Source organism: Protopterus annectens, chromosome 3.part0 (assembly GCF_019279795.1).
Source record: "Protopterus annectens isolate FY-2018-M chromosome 3.part0, PAN1.0, whole genome shotgun sequence".
NCBI lineage: Eukaryota > Metazoa > Chordata > Ceratodontiformes > Protopteridae > Protopterus > Protopterus annectens.
This window is the reverse complement of record NC_056731.1, coordinates 1529718413-1529741454: the sequence shown is the minus strand read 5'-3', so window position 1 is coordinate 1529741454 and position 23042 is coordinate 1529718413. Positions and strand designations below refer to the sequence as shown.

General features: G+C 40.2%; 1 protein-coding gene across 2 annotated transcripts in view; it reads left to right on the top strand.

Moving 5' to 3' along the window:
• Positions 1-23042, top strand: part of MYOM1 (myomesin 1) — an 848953-nt gene that overhangs the window by 628931 nt on the left and 196980 nt on the right. For both annotated transcript variants that reach the window (XM_044065566.1, XM_044065567.1), the window contains exon 20: positions 7731-7915. In XM_044065566.1, coding sequence (XP_043921501.1) covers positions 7731-7915 — 185 coding nt within the window. The remainder of the gene's footprint in view (positions 1-7730; positions 7916-23042) is intronic.

Genomic DNA, 23042 nt, shown 5'->3' with positions numbered 1-23042 from the left:
AGGTGTTTGGCCTTAAGGCCTGCGATTGGTCGACACACTGATTTATTGAAGTATGTGTTGCATGTGTTTTGTTTTGAGGTGGTGGATTTTTGGATGTCTGCTTTGGGAGCCTCTGTTGTTTTGGTAAGTTTTTTATTAGAGCCTCCGAGTATGTGTTTGTGTTTTTATGTGTTTGGTTTGCAGTTGTGGTAGGTCTATGTGGGACTGGGATTGTTGTGTGTGTAGCTGCCATCTCCTCCTGTCTGGTCATGCCAGCCATGAGTTGAGAGAGTTCAGCCTCCAGTTTGGCTATATAGTTGCATCTCTCACATGTATTTGTGTTTGTTGGGAGGAGGAGAGGGTTATCTGTGTACATGAGACAATTGTAGCATTGTCTCAAGATGCCCAGGTTGACCAGCTGAACTGGAGACGACGCCAGTAATCTACCACTCGACATGCTAGAACAGTATAAGGGCGTGGTATACCTTTAAGGGAAGTGGATATTCACAGGGGTGGTAAGTAGATGTAGTGCTTTACTTAGTACGAGAGTGCTTACTTAGTAGAGAAGTATTGAGAACAAGTGCTAGGCTTTAAGGAGATGTCCTTTTTCTACATCTCATATCGCCCACTGAAGACAGAGTTTATTTCAAAGGCAGGCTAGTTAATTGGTAATGAGCTATTCCCATATGTTATTTTTATTTTAGTTAACTTATTACATTTTGGTCACCAGTGTAGTGCACTGACCACAACATACCAATTGCAGGCTAAGTCTGTCGGCTGTTATTGCTAATAGAGATGGTAAGGTTGATTGTGTCTGCATGTGTGTTTTTCAGTGAGGAGAAGGACCCTTATGAGTCAGAATGTAAGGCCCAAATTTCTCATCAGTGGGCGATATGAGATGTAGAAAAAGGACATCTCCTTAAGTCTCTCATGTAGCTTTGGTATTCAAGGCTTTTTGGTCTTGAACCTTTGTACCCATTCAGACTGACCAATTAATTCTGTTAAGTGAATACAGACTAGGGCATTTTGCTCAAGGACTGGCTGAATCAGTGAAGTGTAAGGAGGAGCAATAACCTTCCTATATTGACCACCTACAACAAAGGCTGTCCATATCACCACTTTGACCAGTTAATCAAAGGAAACATTTCCACCTGTGAGTATGCCAATGTCATTTATTGTGTTATCAAAGTGTTCTTGCTTTCCCTTGATAACATGGGGTGTAAAATTATTTGCTTCCCATATGTGAGTAGGCTACATTTGTTGGTAGTGAGAGATGAGGCTATTGTTTTTACAACAGGAGGGGTTTGTATCCAATCCCCTCCTTGAGTACTGATAAATCTTTGTAAGTGAAAACCATTGTACCAGGTATAGAATTGTCAGCAAACTTACTCAAAGTGTGCTGTTGTCTAGCTGAGTATCCAAAAGTAGAGAACTGAGTATTGGCTCCTATAGCACCCTATAGATACATTCTGTTGGGGTTGACAGTTAGCTACCTGCATTTCTGGCTTCTTCTAGAAGCATTTGGCTATCCACCAAATTGCATAAATATTAAATCTGAGTTCTTTATGTTTGTTTATTATTTTTTTTCTGTTGGGTAGAGTCAAATGCTTTGGGATGATCTAAGTAGGTTGTATGTACCAACAATCATGCATCTAGGGTAGATGACTTCCTTAAATAAGGCTACCAGGTTTAGTGTGAGATGTCCACATTTAGTACACATGACCTCCTGTTAACAAACCCATAATAGTTTGCATCTAGAATTAGTAATTTATTAATATCCATTTAAATTAGTTTCATAAGTATGCTTCCCATAACTTTGTGGATAATACAGGTAAGGAAGATAGGACTGCTGTAGCCTGGCACAAATCAGTGAAGTACTGTATCAAAGACGATAGAGATACAATATAACCAACCCGTCTCCGTGGCATGCATCTAGGGTCTTCCTTCAGTAAATAATGGCAATAACACTGTTATAATGCTAACATACTAAACAGGAGGAACCAAGAAAAATATACACTGAATGCTCATAAAGTATGATAAAAACAAATCTGAGTTATAATGATGAAGACTTCTTGTATGTAAAATAATAATCTCCAAAATAATTGTGTCAAATGATATGCATCCACTTTAATCTTCAGGAATACTCTTAGAATTGATTCAACCCTCTCTCAAGTAGTTTATATGTTTGAATCTGACATTTAAGCACTACTGTGTGCATACAAATGGCATAACATTATGTAGATGCAACCTTAACCTCCTTCAGCTTTATACTATTACTTATAATTTAATCACTGTCACAGAATAGTTAAAATATAGAATAAATCAAAACACTTCAGTACAGTAACTCCAAAAATGAATAGATCATTGCATCTCTAACTTCCGCCCAATAGCAATTCTTTCCCCAATCTCGAAAATTCTTGAAAAATGCATACACCAGCAACTCATGCCCTACCTTCTCGATAACCATCTCCTCACTCCCACACAACATGGGTTTCGGCCTGGCCACAGTACCATAACCGCTCTTCATTCCTTCCTAGAAATTGTCAACCAAGCCCGTGACTCTGGAAAAATTGTCTCCACTGTTCTTCTTGACCTTTCTAAGGCCTTCGACACTATATCCCACACTCTCCTTCTCAACCACCTCTCTAACCTTAATCTCTCCCACAACTCTCTTTCTTGGTTCAGAAGTTATCTCTCTGATAGATCCCAAGCTGTGAAATGGAATACTGGTACCTCAAAATTCCTACCTACCCCTACCGGAGTCCCTCAGGGTTCTATTCTCGGGCCTTTGCTCTTTAACATTTTATCAATGAGCTCCACTCTTCTATTCCCCTTGCTCAAATAGTACAATACGCAGATGACTCCACTGTTATCTGCTCTGCGCCCAACCTTCCTGAGCTCCAAGCCAAAACCCAATTGGCCTTCACAACCATAGAAAATTGGATGCTTCAAAATCATCTTTCCCTCAATGCCAATAAATCCCACATCATTCTCTTCTCCCCCTCAAAAGCTCTGACTCCTGATAAGTCATCCTTCATAATTTCCAGCCTCTCCCAGTCCTCAATAGAAGTTGTTAGTAGTGCTAAATTACTTGGAGTAACCATTGATGAACACCTGAAATTTAATAATCATATTCAACTAAACATAAAGAAAACTCATCAGAAGCTCGGTATGCTTTATAGAAATGCAAACTTTCTTACTCTATCTTCAAGACAAACTCTCGCCACTACCTTCCTTCTCCCTTCTCTACTGTATGGTGCTCCTCTTCTATCCAATCTCTCCACTTCTATCTCCACAAAACTTGAAAGTTGCTACTACAAAATTGCCAAATTCGCTACTAACTCCACTCATTCTACACACCACTGCATCTGCCTCCGTAGTCTTCAATGGCTAGAACTCCCTAATCAACTCAATTTCCTCCAACTTACTACTGCACACAAACTAATCTTTAAACCCACTGCTTGCCCAGCATTATCTAATACCTTCACCATATACAATCCTCCAAGGCCCCTAAGATCTAGCTACCAAAATCTTATTTCAGTTTACAAACCCAAACGACCCCCTGGCCAACTCCTACTTTCTTATACTACAGCAAAAAAATGGAACTCTCTTCCTTCCCTTCTAAGAGCCACTACAAACTATGAACACTTTAAATCTCTTCTTCATTCTCACCGTTTCCAAAATTGGAAATGTAATTGTATACTTCCTACCTAGATCTCTATTTATCCTAGTTCCATCCCACCCCCCTGGTTCCCCTTCTTCTGACTCTCTCCCTAGCTCCCCTCTCTTCTTCATTATCTCCTCCTTCCTCCCTGAATAAACCCTTTATTTTCCTTCAAGTGCTATGCTTACTCTCACCTTAAATCTTTTGACTTTTTCTCAAGGTGGTCTCCTGGACTCAACCACAATTTGAACATTAGTTATCTGTTCTTTTTCTATCCTCTTCTGACACATCTCCTTTAATTTCTTTGCTTCTTATTCGTTTCTCCCATGCATCCCTGCTCTTGCATTCAAACTCTATCTATAATTTCCTTTCCTTTCCTACTTTACTAACATTCACAGTTGCACTAATATATCTTTTTCTTATGTATAGTGCCCAATGCACCTCATTCTTGTTTGGAAATTGTTAAAGTATTATGCTATTAGAACAGAGTGTGTTTTTGTGTGTATTAGTTTAGATCTGTTCTGCTGTGTTTTTGTGTGTAATGTATTATCATGGAGCTTTTCTCCCCGGGCCTCCACTGAAAACGGGCTTTCGGGCCCAGTGGACTTCCCCAGTTATCAAACTGGAAATAAATAAATAAATAATAAAATATTCCCAGGGTCTTCGCTGAATGGCAGGTGAAGAAAAGCAAACACATTTAAGGCAGGCCAAGACAGAATATTCCATGGTCCACTTTAGTAGTAAATTCTATAGGTGAGGGGCCTGAAATGCAAAGGAGCAGATAACAGACTTGTGCTGTAGTGTTTACGTTAAGGACAGTGCTTTATACATAGGTAGGGGTTCTACTCAAACTGCAGTCAACTGGTTTGTGTATGCATTCAGCAGTCAGTATGGTGACAATTTTGGGGTGGGAGGTTGGCATAACGATTAAGGTATTTACCCTAAAGACATAAGGTGCATGGTTTGATACTCACATAGGGTAATTGGCTAGGCTTAAAATAGCCCACAAGAGCAGTTGCCTAGTGCTAATATATCAGTCTATGAGCCTATGAATGATCACCCTAGGTACTCCTAGCAGCCCCTTGATGGTATGGTGTAACATCAGAGGAGATTAGTAGGAGACAGGTCCTTTAGGTAAATGGGACCCAAATCATACAGGGATAAAAAGATCAACATGGAGATTTTAAAATTATATGAAACCACACAAGACATCATTCTATTCTTTGCAGCATGGAAGCAATGTGTTGGTAGCAATACTTACCAGTAAGTAAGCACAATGACAGGTTTTTTACTACTTATACCCTGCTAATCTTGGTGCTGCTAGGTGCAGAACATTGTAATTGTCACAATCTGTTCTAGCACATATTTATTTATTTAAATTAAGCCTGAATACAAGGTGACTGCAATCCATCTTCCCTGCACAGTATCACTTTTACTTAAAAATATACATGCACAATAAATACCATGCTTCTCATTCACTCTTACTGTATCCAAAATAACCTACATCTATTGCAAAATTGTTTTCATGACTACATCCTATTCCCTTTTATGCATGAAGACCCATGCACAGCTAGAATATTCATATGTAAAATAGATACTTAGCAAGATACTCATGTAATTGATTCAGGCCCTTAAGTATTTCCTTTTTAAACTAAAACCAAGAACTACATGCACTGAGTTCCCCTAACCCATCACAACACCACTTGTTGTTAATTAATATATAGTGAAGAATTATAGATGCAGATCCACACAGAGCATTCAGAAGCCTTACCAAAACTCCCATAGCTGTGCCTCCATCTGTAGCAACATGATATACCTTAACAACCATCTCTCATTTATGTCCTTTTGACTTCTCTTTTTCTGAGACAATCAGAAGTCTTTACTAATTAATCACCCCTTTTGGTAAGTACCTTATCAGTCATATCCAACAAGTGGAATGTCCACAGAGGTTCCTCACTAAAAGAATATAAGGCATAAGTAACATCCTGTACAGACAAATTCAAGCCCCCATCCATGTATTCTGTCTCCTATAGGCTGTTGAGTGGAGATCTGTACCTGGCATATAATGCATTGTCAGACCCCACTCTGATGGACCTTCTGCATATCCACAAAACAAATGCCACCTGAATTACCCATTCTAAAGACTTAAACATTGCCTGTGATGCAAATAGAACCTCCTGGAGAGACCGGTATGTATCTCAGAGACCATCCCTTCTCTGGAACAGGTTCCCCATCCATATGAAGCAGAGTTCCTCCCTAACTCAATTCATGTGTAACTTGGACACTTGGATGGGGAACAGGAAATTCATCCCTGATTTGGCACCTATGTCTCTAATAGACACAGGCAGCCTGTAAATGGTTCATCTCCCAGGCCCCTGCTTATAATTAATTTTGTCTCCCAAGCCCCTGCAAACACTTATCAAGGGTACCAGAACTTGATAGAGATTTAGGATGCATGGCTAGGCTTAAAAAGGCCCTTGTGGTTGTTAGCCTAGTAAACACCTATGAACCTATCTACTTCATTAGTGTATTTCCTTTATGAAGTAGTCTTAGCCTTGGAGGATAAACTAATGAAAATGTTATATCTTTCATTTTAGTAATTCTTACAAGTCACCAGTACTCCTAGCACCTCTGTAGAATAACACTAGGTAATTATCAGCTTTGCTTGACCTACAAGTCTTTACCATTGTGCTGTTTACTACATATAGAATCTCTGGCATGTTAATGCCATACAGTAAGCATCAGGTTCTTAATCACATTGTTAGTTGATATGGAGTTCATGGTTCTCATTAAAGTGTATTGGTAACTTTCTGAAGTAAGGTTAAATAACACACTCTGAAAGATGGATATAGCTTCTTATCTGTATACAACACCAAGTTATGCAGTTATTGATCTAAAAACTGTGTTGTTTTTGCCTTTTTTTTTGATAAGGACAACCCCGTGAATTATTTCTTGGAACTGAAAATCCTGTCCATGGAATTATGAAACACTGAGCCCACAATGCCTTACTACCTAAATAAAAGTGTTGGCTACTGTACTTCCATGTTAAATACACTCTAGAAATACAAGTTTTCAACTAAGTCTTGCAGGTGGAACACCTTGCATTGATATTTAGCATATGTGAGGCAGTAGTGGTGAAACCACAATTTAAGCAAAAAGCTGCTCTTCTAAAGAAGCAAAGTGGTGTTTATTCTATTTATTTATTTATTTTACTTTTGTTTACCGGGAAGGTCTGACTGGAGAGTGCGGTCCGTTTTTAGCGGAGGCCCAGGGAGAATAATTCCAGAACAATTGCTAACATACTATACATAAGATATTTACACATTCAGTTATAAAAATATAGCAGACAATAACATATGATTGCATAAAATATTTACATAAGTATAGTGGTTTAGACATGCAATTAAAAGTATAGCAGGTAGTAACATATGATTGTTGTTCATACAGTATGTTTAGTAGAGATAATCTTGAAGATGTACTGAAGATAAGACAAGAAAGGAAAAACTAAAAAAAAAGGAGAATATAGACAAGTACATATGAGGTGCATTGACATTTTAAAGGAAAGCTTTTCAGCTTTGTCTGAGGGAGAGTTAGTGAGAGTTAATTCTAAAATTAACTATCAGCAAAAGTCTTTGTCCTCCATTACGCAACTTGTCTAGGACTTTCTATAATGCTCACAGTCACTAAATTATATTTTAGTCAGTAACCAAGGGCACAGTGCAGGTCAGCATTTTGTAGAATTTTGCATTTAGCCAAATTGTTTAAATTAAAAGATTTGCTAGTTTGTCTATATTTGAAGTACCTGATGTCAACCTGACCAACATGGCAACTCAAAACAGTGCAACTTCTGAGAAAAGATAACATTCAAAGTCAACTTGTATAAACACCATGTGTCTTACTATGTGTCAGACTCTAACTTTTCTTTAAACTAGAGCTTCACAGGAAGCAACCTGTTAGCTGCCATGAAATAACAAAGTGTCAGTTGTCTAGAAAAATAGCTAAAAAAGCAGGGACAGAGCAAGTACAATGTGAGTATTCTAATCCTGCAAGAACAACATTTATAACTTCTTTCTTATATCTTCTGCAGGGCCTCCTTATGACATCAGGTTCACTGAGGTCAGGAAGAACTCTATGGTTCTACTCTGGAATGCACCAGTCTACTCTGGCCGTAGTGCAGTTTTTGGCTACTATGTTGATGTGAAAGAGACCAACGCGCCTGAAGAGGCTTGGGAAAGTGTTAATGAAAAGTCAACTGCTAACAGATACATCAAGGTAAAAACATCTATTGGGCTAAAAACTATATATACCACATCTAAAACTTTGTATACAGCAAATACTTCTCCAAACGTCTGTTTTGGAGGGGGCAAGCAGTCTGCACACCACCTTAGTTAAATATATTAACTCCATTGTCACTCAACTGCATAGAAGAGAGAAGACACCACACACAGTAAATCACTGTTGATTCACAAACTTGAGGATATGCATTAGCAAAATACAGATGGTACACTAGACTAATTTGCCTTGGAATTTCTAACATCCTAACAATCTAAACTACAGTAGCATTAATTCTCTGTAGCCCACTATAGCACTTTTCCATCAAATTTGATTAGACCAGATGTGTTTTAGACTGACCCCAGGATTCATGAAGCTCGGTGCAAGGACAGCATTAGCCTTGCTCCGACCGTGCGGCGTAGAGATGGCGCAGCAGCACCACATGCATATTAATGAAGGCACGCTACCGCAACGGACACGTGCATAGGAAATGTGCACGAGTGCAGGGGGTGTGTCTAAGCGCTGCACAGAGGCGTGAACATGTTGGCTACATACGCGGAACCTAAAATGCTGAGGAGTACAGCCTGCCTCTAATAGTAATCACTCCTTTCAGTGTCCATGGGTACTGAAATGTATGCAAAGCATACAAGACAGTTTTGCGAACACCAAAATAAAAAGTAAACACAAAGGCACGTAGCTGAATATTGAGTCCCCGTCCCTCGAACAAATGACATTTAAAACCCCGTGCCCGTATTCCATTGTTGTGTCTATACACCTGGATACATAAATGAATACCCATCATCCCCTCCACAGCACACAACCCCACCTCCCCTTCCTGAACGTCCACCAAAACCAACCATACTCAGGCTGCTAGCTTGGTGCAGCCATATCTGCACATAGTGACCCCTACTCATATCTAGTAGGCAGTCTCACCCTAGGCAGTCTTAGGATTGCAAACTATGTATCCCTTGCATGTATAACCCTACCTCATTTTCGTAAAGCCAAAAGAATCGAGGTCATTGGTCCCCATAATTTTTGGATATCCCTCATGGGATAAGTATCTGTTCTAAACATTAGACTTGGTGTCATGACACGATGTTCAGTTTTGTAGACATCTGGACACAAGTTGTATGAGCAGTAGTTGTCCACACGACTGCTCAGCCTCCAGCTGGTCCTGCAGAACCTACGACCCTGGATTAAACACCTGACCATGATGCACGTCTCCCCAGGTGCATTATCGGGAATATATACCTTACACATTCGCATAGTGGTAGTCGGATATATGGTGATTAAGTCGCTTTAAAGCAGACGTAAGTAGGGTTACCACCTGTTCCACTTTGTGAGGGACAGTCCCTTTTTGGGCAGTTGTGTCCTGACCAAATATAATACAATGGCAAATGTTCTGTGATTGTAGGAAATAATTATGTACCATATTTCATGTAATAGTTGCATAAAACAGTTATTTCTGTATGTAAAATACTTAAATGTTACAAGAAACATAATAGGCAACTAAACTTCTACAAGAATAAGCTTTCATTTAGGCAAATAAGTAAAGTTCTAACCTTTATACTGACCGTGGGTATGTGTCAGCCTGTAAAATCTGACGTGTGTCCCGAAAATGGCTCACTTTGGCCATTTGAAAAGGTGGCAACCCTAGACGTAAGCGGGTATGCAAGCGTGTATGCGCGACGGTAAGTGGTGGTGATTCAACGCTATGGGAAATGTAAATAAGCATGTAGGTGTATATGCATGTGTATGTACAGACATATATATATATATATATATATATATATATATATATATATGTATATATATATATATATATATATATATATATATATATATATATATATGTATATATATATATATATATATATGTAGATATTAAGAATGAACATGGTCACAATATAGCAGTCATAATGAATGTGAAGGGAAACAGCAGCGGAACCCCCCGAAATATTTAGTGCTGTTATATATCAGGATGGCCAGTGGTGAGCGCACCTCTGCATCCCCAACCACAGGTAGGACGCTAAAAGTGGAACTAACAATGTCCCCATGCTAAGTCTGACTTTCAGCTAGGTACAGGGCAGTCCTGGTCCCCAGTCGGACAAGCCTAAACCCGGATGACCACATGAACACCCTGACAAGCAAATACACATATGTGCCAGGACTATAGGCTTTGGAGGTCTAAATATACTTTGAGTGAGTTAACATGCAGCAAGGGTCCAGAGCAGTAGGGAATGGTGCATGTGTAGTACTGTAGTTTTCCCAACAGGAAAATGGATGCCTGCTGTGTTAGTGAAGTGTTGAGTCATGTGTTCGGGTAACTATGAACCATGGGTATACATATAAATGAAGCAGAACACCAATAGTGTGGTGGTTAGAGTTTCCGACTGTCAAGCAGACGTTGCCGGTTTGACTGCAGCCCACACCATTTATGACGCGTAATCCGTATACGAGTACATCTTGCTAATTTTATTCTGCATAACGATATCATACCAATTAAATGTGAACTGGGGTGACGTATCACAGTAAGAATGTAGACGGATTTTGCATGACGTGAATCGGCAGTTAAATGGAAAACCGCAGCTGAAAAGTGTTGTACTCACCCTTTGTCCAATGGCCCTTGTTCCGCCCAGCAACACAATATACCACTTCGGCCAGGCCCGATGCCAGGACCCTACACATCACAATCAATGTGATTTACCACTAAGTCATGGCAGTTATACCTAACGTCAATGTTATCACAAACATAGCAGACAGCACAGTCATTCAACAGTATGATCAAAGTAATTAAATCATATAGATGTGTATGCATGAGTACATACACACACACACACACACACACACACACACACACACACACACACATATATATATATATATATATATATATATATATATATATATAGGGTAACCACCTGTCCCACTTTGCGAGGGACAGCCCCTCTTTGGCCAGTTGTGTCCTATACACTTAGTGTCAAATGGCAGATGTCCTGAGATTTAATGACAAATATATGGCCTATATTTATGTAATAGTTGCATAAAACAGTTATTCTATATCTGAAACACCTAAATGTCATAAGAAACTGAATAAACAACTAAACTGCTACAAGAATAAGTTGTCAATTAGGCATAAAAATGAGGTCCGAATAAGCTGTCAGGCATAAAAGTGAGGTCCTGTCCTTTGTACTGGCTGTGGGTATGTGTCGGCCTGCAAAATCTTGACGTTTGTACCAAATAAGTCCCACTTTGGCCAATTGAAAGGATGGTAACTATATATATATATATATATATATATATATATGGTTCTACCTGACATAGCCGAAACCACACAACACCGACAACCACATCACCGACACCACATATTCGACAGTCCATAAACACGAAACCACACATAACCGACAACGAAATAACCGACGGTACACAAACACGAAACCCCATACACTGCACACCACAATAACAATTATTAAAAACAAAACACATCCCCATTCCACAAACCACACACAACACAAGCACACCAAAATCCTTACAAGCCCACACTAAACCTTACCCTAACCCTAAGGTCCGTCACTATAGCAGACTTCCCTACCCGCTCCCTAACCCTAACTCACTTAACCCCTACCGCTCCCTAACCCTAACTCACTTAACACCCCTATCGCTTCCCTAACCCTAACTCACTTAACCCACCCCTATCGCTCCCTAACCCTAACTCACTTAACCCACCCCTACCCCCACAGTCCGTCAATCTCCACACTTACCTGCCTCAAGACCAACGTCACTACCGCATACTCACACAGCCTTTCCCCATGTCGGCATCCTCGGCGTTGGTGTTGTCATCCGTCGTGTCGGTCTTCTGCATTGTCGATGTTCTGCAACCCGCGATTCGCCGGTCTTCTTCGCTGATCTTCTGGAGCTCCGAATTCCGCTGTCGGTCTTCTGCGCTGTCGACGAAGTCAGGTAGAACCATATATATATATATATACATATACATATACATAGAACGAACATGGGAACAAGAAAGCAATGATAACAAATGCGAAGGAATATAGCTGGCCAGAGGTGGCCAAAATCCCTGTGTCTCTAACCATAGGTAGGATGCTAACAGTGGGAGTAACCTTGTTCACGTGCTAAATCTGACTTTTAAACGGGTACAGGGTTGCCCCGGTCACCAGTTGGTCAAGCCTAAACCCAGATGACCACATGAACACCCTGATAATCAAACACATGTATGTGCCAGGACTTTAGGCTTTGGAGGTCTGAATATCCTCGGAGTGAGTCAACATGCGGCACGGGTCCAAAGCAGTAGGGAATAGGGAATGGCGCATGTGTAGTAGTGTGGTTTTCCCAACAGGAAAATGGATGCCTGCTGTGTAAGTGAAGTGTTGAGGCATGTGTTCGGGTAACTATGAGTCATGGGTATACATATAAATGAAGCAGAACACCAATAGTGTAGTAGTTAGAGTATCCGCCTAATGAAAAGGCATTCATGGTTCAAGTTCGACTATAGCACATATCATTTTCCTTGTGGAATGAATGTCGCTCTGCTATAAAGCCGACATTTAAACATGTAAAAGTGAACGTGTGTATCATATGGGACTATTAACCGGATCCCTTCAATCAAAGTGGTACTGTCATAATGAATAAGGCACAAGTAAGCACAAATAAGTGGCAGTAAACATATGTAACACACAGTAAGCATAGGCTAGTGCACCTGCACGGGTGTAAGCAGCTCCCAGCATAGGAAATCTATGTTTGTATGTACAGATGTAATACATATATATATATATATATATATATATATATATATACACACACACACACACACATACACACACACACATATATATATGTGTATAAATATATATCTACATACATGAAATATATATATATATATATATATATATATATATATATATATATATATGTATATACGTATATATATATATATATATATATATATATATATATATATATATATATATATATATGTCTATATATATATATATATATCTGAAGAATGAACATCGTAACAATAAAGCATATACAAGGGATATGAAGGGAATCAAGAGCAATTATGGTATTATATAGTGTTGTCAGCGTATGTCATAAAAAGCTGCCCAGGTGTGAGCAGAGCACCGCTGCTCACACCACAGGCAGGGTTTTACCAGTGGGAGTAACATCGTTGAACTGCTACACAGACGGAATGTAGTCCATGCTGGGACCACCAAAAATTGTAAAGCGCAAATGGCCATAATCCATAACCCCAAGAAAGGCACCTATGTGCAAATATACATGGCAGGAGACCCTGTGAATACACGAGGTGGAACAAAATGTGTGTAGGGCCCCCAAACGCTCTGGAGAGGGTAATGTGTAAAGGTGTGTCATGGCTGCAATAACAAGTGGATAATGGATGTTACGCATGTAAATTCAACACGGGTGGGGTAGAGGAACTATGGGTATGCAATTATGGGTCCAGGCGTGCCACGGTTGGATGGCCCAGTTCTAATGGACCGCCCCGTGGAGGTCATCTAGTTCGTAATAGGTATATATGCATGCACACATGCAGACAACAATATGTTGAAGTACATTCTCTGTAACACATGCATTCCATTTGTTGACATAAATAATTTGAAGGTGCACATACAAACATCGACAATAGATGGAATAATAGGCTGTGCAGCAGAGGGACAGGTCGAATCACACTGTATCACATTCCAGTTACCATCGGTAATCCGTACATGAATATATTGTGACATCTGTCCTCTGTATAATGTGCTAAGTACCGATTACAAGATAACTGGAGTGAAGTGTCCGTGTCATAATGAATAAGGCACTAGTATGCTGGTGAAGCATATATAAACACCATTATGCATGTGTAAGTGCGTATGAGCAGGGAATGTATTGGTCTACAGACACACAGATGTATATATATTCATATATATGTATATATATATATATATATATATATATATATATATATATATATATATATATATATATATATATATATATATATACACACACACACACACACAAATATATATATATATATATATATATATATATATATATATATATATATATATATATATAGACAGCAAGATATGAATATACATGTATGCATACATATGCAGATATATCTGTATATATTAATGTAAATATATATATATATATATATATATATATATATATATATATATATATATATATATATATATGTTACAGTAAATATACACATGTATATACCTAGGTTATGTTGCAGCAGTTACGGGTAACTTATATTCAGACCGGGCATATGTTGGTGGGAGATCCAATAAACAAACGTCTACCTCCCACCCCACCCCCACCCCCAGCTAGGCTGGTGAGACATACAGACATGCAATAAAGGTAAATACGCAACTGCTTCCCAGACCACCAGCAGGAAACTGCCAGTGGGAGAGATCTACAAGGTCTACACTTTAAACATGGACAGCGATGTCCCTTGTGGGACATCAAAAATTCTGTTCTTCTAGCCAAGGCCAATAAAGATTGCTGCGACCAGGATGTAGCTGCACACAGAACAGTAGGTTGTGCAAGCCTGATAACACATGAGTTTACACTATGTATGACATGTGTCCCGACACGGGGAGAGTGGGCAGTGTGTAGGGGTGTGTTCATACCCCACCTGCACCCACAGTAAGGATGAGTGCTGAAGAGCAGTGGCAGGTAGGGGAACTATGGGTAAGCGATTACGGGCCTAGACATGCAGGTGTTGGCTGGCAGAGACGTATTAGGACCGCCCCATGGATGTAAGTAATATTCCGATGTGGGTATAGTAGACGCCCATACATCCCAAACCTTAAGAGCACATCTACTGGATAGTCTGTAAACCATTGGGAGAACACATAGGGACCATATCATTGAACTGTCCCCGATTACCAGGGACGTCTGTGATTATGAATCAGAATCTAACACAGTCCCAACTAAAGCCTTCTTGAACTAGTAATATTAGGAGGAAAGGTGGTGGAATACACATAATGAAAAATGACAGCATGTAAGAGTCATAAACAGCATGTACCTCAGACAATGTGTATGAATACATATGTGCTCTGGGTCCGTCAGTGTGTCAGGTTAATAGCACCAACCTTCTAAATGTGTCCCTGAGGTTGTTATGCAATGTCCCTGATTCAGTGTTCATTCTTCCCCATTCGTATGAGAGGTCTGCTAGTGAGAGAAAGCGCATGTTCTGCCGACTACCTTAGAAAGATGATAGAATAATAGGGTTGGGGTTACCACCTGTCCACCTTTGCAAGGGACACTCCCCTTTGGGCAGTTGTGTCCTGCAAAATAAATGAAATTATGGCAAATGTCCTTTGATTTAGGGCAAATATTTCCTATATTGTCTGTAGTAGTTGAATAAAACAATTATTTTGTATCTGAAACACCTAAATGTTATAACAGTATAAGCAACTATAATGCTACAAGAATAACCTTTTATTTAGGCAAAACAGTGAAGTACTCTTCTTTCTACTGGCTGTGGGTATGTGTTGCCCTGCAAAATCTGACGTCTCTACATACAGGTCCTATAGGGTTGCCACCTTTCCAAATGGCCAAAGTGGGACATGTTCTGTAGAAATGTCATACTTTCCAGGACAAAACATACCTACAGCCATGCATAGTACAGAATTATACTTATTTGCACAAATAAAAGCCTATTCTAGTAACATTTGAATTGCTTATGCTACTTCACATAACATATAGAAGTTTCATATATAAAATAACTGTTTTATGCAACTATTAAAGAAACGTAGAGTATAATATTTTCCTGTAATCAGGACATTTGCTATGTCTTGATTATTTCCACAGGACACAACTGCCTAAAGAGGGACTATCCCTCACAAAGTGGGACAGGTATTAACCCTAAAGTCCCACCTTGGCCAATTGAAAAGGTGGCAAACCTATAATAGGTATGTGGTAGCATGACTCAGCCGATGGATGTGGCTCCCAAAACCCAAATACTTTGTATTGAAGAGTCTCGGTTTCCATGTATCAGCCAGACAGGAGCAGATTGTATGAGGAACACACAAGTAATATGATTAATTCACTGGACAGACCGCTGATTTCATACAGTCGAACGCCATACCATTGCCTAATGGGCAGCCATTCCCGATACTGTAGTCATGTAGTCCGATGTAATAGGCATCACAAGGTGGGAGCAGATTGTATGAGGAACACACAAATAATATGATTAATTCACTGGACAGGCCGCTGATTCCATACAGTCGAACACCATGCCGTCGCCTAATGGGCAGCCATTCCCGATACTGTAGTCATGTAGTCCGATGTAATAGGCATCACAAGGTGGGAGCAGATTGTATGAGGAACACACAAATAATATGATTAATTCACTGGATAGGCCGCTGATTCCGTACAGTTGAACACCATGCCGTCGCCTAATGGGCAGCCACTCCCGATAATGTAGTCATGTAGTCCGATGTAATAGGCATCACAAGGTAATATTGTGGTCCTCGCTCCCAGCCAGGGGTGTGAGTGACAGATGCAAGCACCAATGTCAGTGCATTTGCAAGTGCGAGTGGGTGTAAGCGTGTTTGGCTACCATTATGTGAGTATTGCACTGGTAAAGCAATGTAGATGCTAACCGAGTGTAAGAAGCTGTAACCAGAGGTCAGCAGTGCTTAACACCGCACAAACCCACGCACACCCACTCCCAGCTGCTTTAATATGCCTTACTCCCTCCGTATCCAATGGGCTTGTTCTGCCCTGCAACCAAATAAACGTCCTTTGCAAGGGTTGGAACCAGGACCCTGTGCACACAGCTAATGTGAATTACCAATACACCATGGCAGATATACAGACAACGGACAGTACCACAAACATATCATACAGTGCAGTCATTCAACAGTATAGGAATGTATCCCATCATGTAGATGTATATGTGAGTGTTTATGTCCGGCATATAGGTACATACATATATAGAGATATATCAGGAACATACCATGTGGCAACAAAGCATTACAAACGAATGAAATGGGAAACACCAGCGACGACTGTATTATGTAGTGGTGTTTCTCTATGTGATCTCAAGACTCCCTCAGGCAGACATGTGTCATTCATACACGCAAATAGTTGTACATTGGCCGTATACATCACTCTGTGCATGTAATGTACATTAACACAACAGTATCTGTCCAATCAGTATGTGTGAACAGTACTCTTGCAAGTTTCTGTGTGCAACATCATCATCATGATAAAGCTAAATGGGGTAACCATAAAGGGTCCGGTAGTGTTGTGTGTACAATGGGGTCATCCTCATCACGTGTACCTGGACCATGTAGGAGTGATATGCATACCAGGATTGTGCGCCTGAGGGACAGGGGTGAGGATAACAGGAGTATGTTGTGGTGCATATTACAAGGGTTTCATGTATCCAGTGGGCACATATGTGTAATGGGACAGCTATGTATAGGGCAGATGTTGTCCTAGGTGCCATTTGGTCTTATGTTTCCATAGGTGAGGGTCGGATGTAGGGGAAGGAGTGTAGGTATGGCCATGGAGGATAGGTAGGATCATAGAAAAGACAGCATACAGGGTTGGTATGTGATACATGTGGGGATACACCCGAACGGGGATGGGTGTTCGGCATTCACAAGCCCATGGGAACAGTAGTCCCCAGCCATGGGCAACTGCCACTGCACCTAAACAGCTGCAAAAGCAGTGCTGGGTGCCCGACAATACAATGTCACCAGTTGGTCAAGCCTAAACCCAGATGACCACATGAACACCCTGATAATCAAACACATGTATGTGCCAGGACTATAGGCTTTGGAGGTCTGAATATCCTCGAGTGAGTCAACATGCCACGGGTCCAAAGCAGTAGGGAATAGGAATGGCATGTAGTAGTAGTGGTTTTCCCAACAGGAAAATGGATGCCTGCTGTGTAAGTGAAGTGTTGAGGCATGTGTTCGGGTAACTATGAGTCATGGGTATACATATAAATGAAGCAGAACACCAATAGTGTAGTGGTTAGAGTATCCGCCTAATGAAAAGGCATTCATGGTTCAAGTTCGACTATAGCACATATTATTTTCCTTGTGGAATGAATGTCGCTCTGCTATAAAGCCGACATTTAAACATGTAAAAGTGAACGTGTGTATCATATGGGACTATTAACCGGATCCCTTCAATCAAAGTGGTACTGTCATAATGAATAAGGCACAAGTAAGCACAAATAAGTGGCAGTAAACATATGTAACACACAGTAAGCATAGGCTAGTGCACCTGCGCGGGTGTAAGCAGCTCCCAGCATAGGAAATCTATGTTTGTATGTACAGATGTAATACATATATATATATATATATATATATATATATATATATATACACACACACACACACACATACACACACACATATATATATGTGTATAAATATATATCTACATACATGAAATATATATATATATATATATATATATATATATATATATATATATATATATATATGTATATACGTATATATATATATATATATATGTATATACGTATATATATATATATATATCTGAAGAATGAACGTCGTAACAATAAAGCATATACAAGGGATATGAAGGGAATCAAGAGCAATTATGGTATTATATAGTGTTGTCAGCGTATGTCATAAAAAGCTGCCCAGGTGTGAGCAGAGCACCGCTGCTCACACCACAGGCAGGGTTTTACCAGTGGGAGTAACATCGTTGAACTGCTACACAGACGGAATGTAGTCCATGCTGGGACCACCAAAAATTGTAAAGCGCAAATGGCCGTAATCCATAACCCCAGGAAAGGCACCTATGTGCAAATATACATGGCAGGAGACCCTGTGAATACACGAGGTGGAACAAAATGTGTGTAGGGCCCCCAAATGCTCTGGAGAGGGTAATGTGTAAAGGTGTGTCATGGCTGCAATAACAAGTGGATAATGGATGTTACGCATGTAAATTCAACACGGGTGGGGTAGAGGAACTATGGGTATGCAATTATGGGTCCAGGCGTGCCACGGTTGGATGGCCCAGTTCTAATGGACCGCCCCGTGGAGGTCATCTAGTTCGTAATAGGTATATATGCATGCACACATGCAGACAACAATATGTTGAAGTACATTCTCTGTAACACATGCATTCCATTTGTTGACATAAATAATTTGAATGTGCACATACAAACATCGACAATAGATGGAATAATAGGCTGTGCAGCAGAGGGACAGGTCGAATCACACTGTATCACATTCCAGTTACCATCGGTAATCCGTACATGAATATATTGTGACATCTGTCCTCTGTATAATGTGCTAAATACCGATTACAAGATAACTGGAGTGAAGTGTCCGTGTCATAATGAATAAGGCACTAGTATGCTGGTGAAGCATATATAAACACCATTATGCATGTGTAAGTGCGTATGAGCAGGGAATGTATTGGCCTACAGACACACAGATGTATATATATTCATATATATGTATATATATATATATATATATATATATATATATATATATATATATATATATATATATATATATATACACACACACACACACAAATATATATATATATATATATATATATATATATATATATATATATATATATAGACAGCAAGATATGAATATACATGTATGCATACATATGCAGATATATCTGTATATATTAGTGTAAGTATATATATATATATATATATATATATATATATATATATATATATATATATATATAGATAGATATGTTACAGTAAATATACGCATGTATATACCTAGGTTATGTTGCAGCAGTTACGGGTAACTTATGTTCAGACCGGGCATATGTTGGTGGGAGGTCCAATAAACAAACGTCTACCTCCCACCCCAGCCCCACCCCCAGCTAGGCTGGTGAGACATACAGACACGCAATAAAGGTAAATACACAACTGCTTCCCAGACCACCAGCAGGAAACTGCCAGTGGGAGAGATCTACAAGGTCTACACTTTAAACATGGACAGCGATGTCCCTTGTGGGACATCAAAAATTCTGTTCTTCTAGCCAAGGCCAGTAAAGATTGCTGCGACCAGGATGTAGCTGCACATGGAACAGTAGGTTGTGCAAGCCTGATAACACATGAGTTTACACTATGTATGACATGTGTCCCGACACGGGGAGAGTGGGCAGTGTGTAGGGGTGTGTTCATACCCCACCTGCACCCACAGTAAGGATGAGTGCTGAAGAGCAGTGGCAGGTAGGGGAACTATGGGTAAGCGATTATGGGCCTAGACATGCAGGTGTTGGCTGGCAGAGACGTATTAGGACCGCCCCATGGATGTAAGTAATATTCCGATGTGGGTATAGTAGACGCCCATACATCCCAAACCTTAAGAGCACATCTACTGGATAGTCTGTAAACCATTGGGAGAACACATAGGGACCATATCATTGAACTGTCCCCGATTACCAGGGACGTCTGTGATTATGAATCAGAATCTAACACAGTCCCAACTAAAGCCTTCTTGAACTAGTAATATTAGGAGGAAAGGTGGTGGAATACACATAATGAAAAATGACAGCATGTAAGAGTCATAAACAGCATGTACCTCAGACAATGTGTATGAATACATATGTGCTCTGGGTCCGTCAATGTGTCAGGTTAATAGCACCAACCTTCTAAATGTGTCCCTGAGGTTGTTATGCAATGTCCCTGATTCAGTGTTCATTCTTCCCCATTCGTATGAGAGGTCTGCTAGTGAGAGAAAGCGCATGTTCTGCCGACTACCTTAGAAAGATGATAGAATAATAGGGTTGGGGTTACCACCTGTCCACCTTTGCAAGGGACACTCCCCTTTGGGCAGTTGTGTCCTGCAAAATAAATGAAATTATGGCAAATGTCCTTTGATTTAGGGCAAATATTTCCTATATTGTCTGTAGTAGTTGAATAAAACAATTATTTTGTATCTGAAACACCTAAATGTTATAACAGTATAAGCAACTATAATGCTACAAGAATAACCTTTTATTTAGGCAAAACAGTGAAGTACTCTTCTTTCTACTGGCTGTGGGTATGTGTTGCCCTGCAAAATCTGACGTCTGTACATACAGGTCCTATAGGGTTGCCACCTTTCCAAATGGCCAAAGTGGGACATGTTCTGTAGAAATGTCATACTTTCCAGGACAAAACATACCTACAGCCATGCATAGTACAGAATTATACTTATTTGCACAAATAAAAGCGTATTCTAGTAACATTTGAATTGCTTATGCTACTTCACATAACATATAGAAGTTTCATATATAAAATAACTGTTTTATGCAACTATTAAAGAAACGTAGAGTATAATATTGTCCTGTAATCAGGACATTTGCTATGTCTTGATTATTTCCACAGGACACAACTGCCTAAAGAGGGACTATCCCTCACAAAGTGGGACAGGTATTAACCCTAAAGTCCCACCTTGGCCAATTGAAAAGGTGGCAAACCTATAATAGGTATGTGGTAGCATGACTCAGCCGATGGATGTGGCTCCCAAAACCCAAATACTTTGTATTGAAGAGTCTTGGTTCCCATGTATCAGCCAGACGGGAGCAGATTGTATGAGGAACACACAAGTAATATGATTAATTCACTGGACAGACCGCTGATTTCATACAGTCGAACGCCATACCGTTGCCTAATGGGCAGCCATTCCCAATACTGTAGTCATGTAGTCCGATGTAATAGGCATCACAAGGTGGGAGCAGATTGTATGAGGAACACACAAATAATATGATTAATTCACTGGACAGGCCACTGATTCCATACAGTCGAACACCATGCCGTCGCCTAATGGGCAGCCATTCCCGATACTGTAGTCATGTAGTCCGATGTAATAGGCATCACAAGGTGGGAGGAGATTGTATGAGGAACACACAAATAATATGATTAATTCACTGGATAGGCCGCTGATTCCGTACAGTTGAACACCATGCCGTCGCCTAATGGGCAGCCACTCCCGATAATGTAGTCATGTAGTCCGATGTAATAGGCATCACAAGGTAATATTGTGGTCCTCGCTCCCACCCAGGGGTGTGAGTGACAGATGCAAGCACCAATGTCGGTGCATTTGCAAGTGCGAGTGGGTGTAAGCGTGTTTGGCTACCATTATGTGAGTATTGCACTGGTAAAGCAATGTAGATGCTAACCGAGTGTAAGAAGCTGTAACCAGAGGTCAGCAGTGTTTAACACCGCACAAACCCACGCACACCCACTCCCAGCTGCTTTAATATGCCTTACTCCCTCCGTATCCAATGGGCTTGTTCTGCCCTGCAACCAAATAAACGTCCTTTGCAAGGGTTGGAACCAGGACCCTGCGCACACAGCTAATGTGAATTACCAATACACCATGGCAGATATACAGACAACGGACAGTACCACAAACATATCATACAGTGCAGTCATTCAACAGTATAGGAATGTATCCCATCATGTAGATGTATATGTGAGTGTTTATGTCCAGCATATAGGTACATACATATATAGAGATATATCAGGAACATACCATGTGGCAACAAAGCATTACAAACGAATGAAATGGGAAACACCAGCGACGCCAGTATTATGTAGTGGTGTTTCTCTATGTGATCTCAAGACTCCCTCAGGCAGACATGTGTCATTCATACACGCAAATAGTTGTACATTGGCCGTATACATCACTCTGTGCATGTAATGTACATTAACACAACAGTATCTGTCCAGTCAGTATGTGTGAACAGTACTCTTGCAAGTTTCTGTGTGCAACATCATCATCATGATAAAGCTAAATGGGGTAACCATAAAGGGTCTGGTAGTGTTGTGTGTACAATGGGGTCGTCCTCATCACGTGTACCTGGACCATGTAGGAGTGATATGCATACCAGGATTGTGCGCCTGAGGGACAGGGGTGAGGATAACAGGAGTATGTTGTGGTGCATATTACAAGGGTTTCATGTATCCAGTGGGCACATATGTGTAATGGGACAGCTATGTATAGGGCAGATGTTGTCCTAGGTGCCATTTGGTCTTATGTTTCCATAGGTGAGGGTCGGATGTAGGGGAAGGAGTGTAGGTATGGCCATGGAGGATAGGTAGGATCATAGAAAAGACAGCATA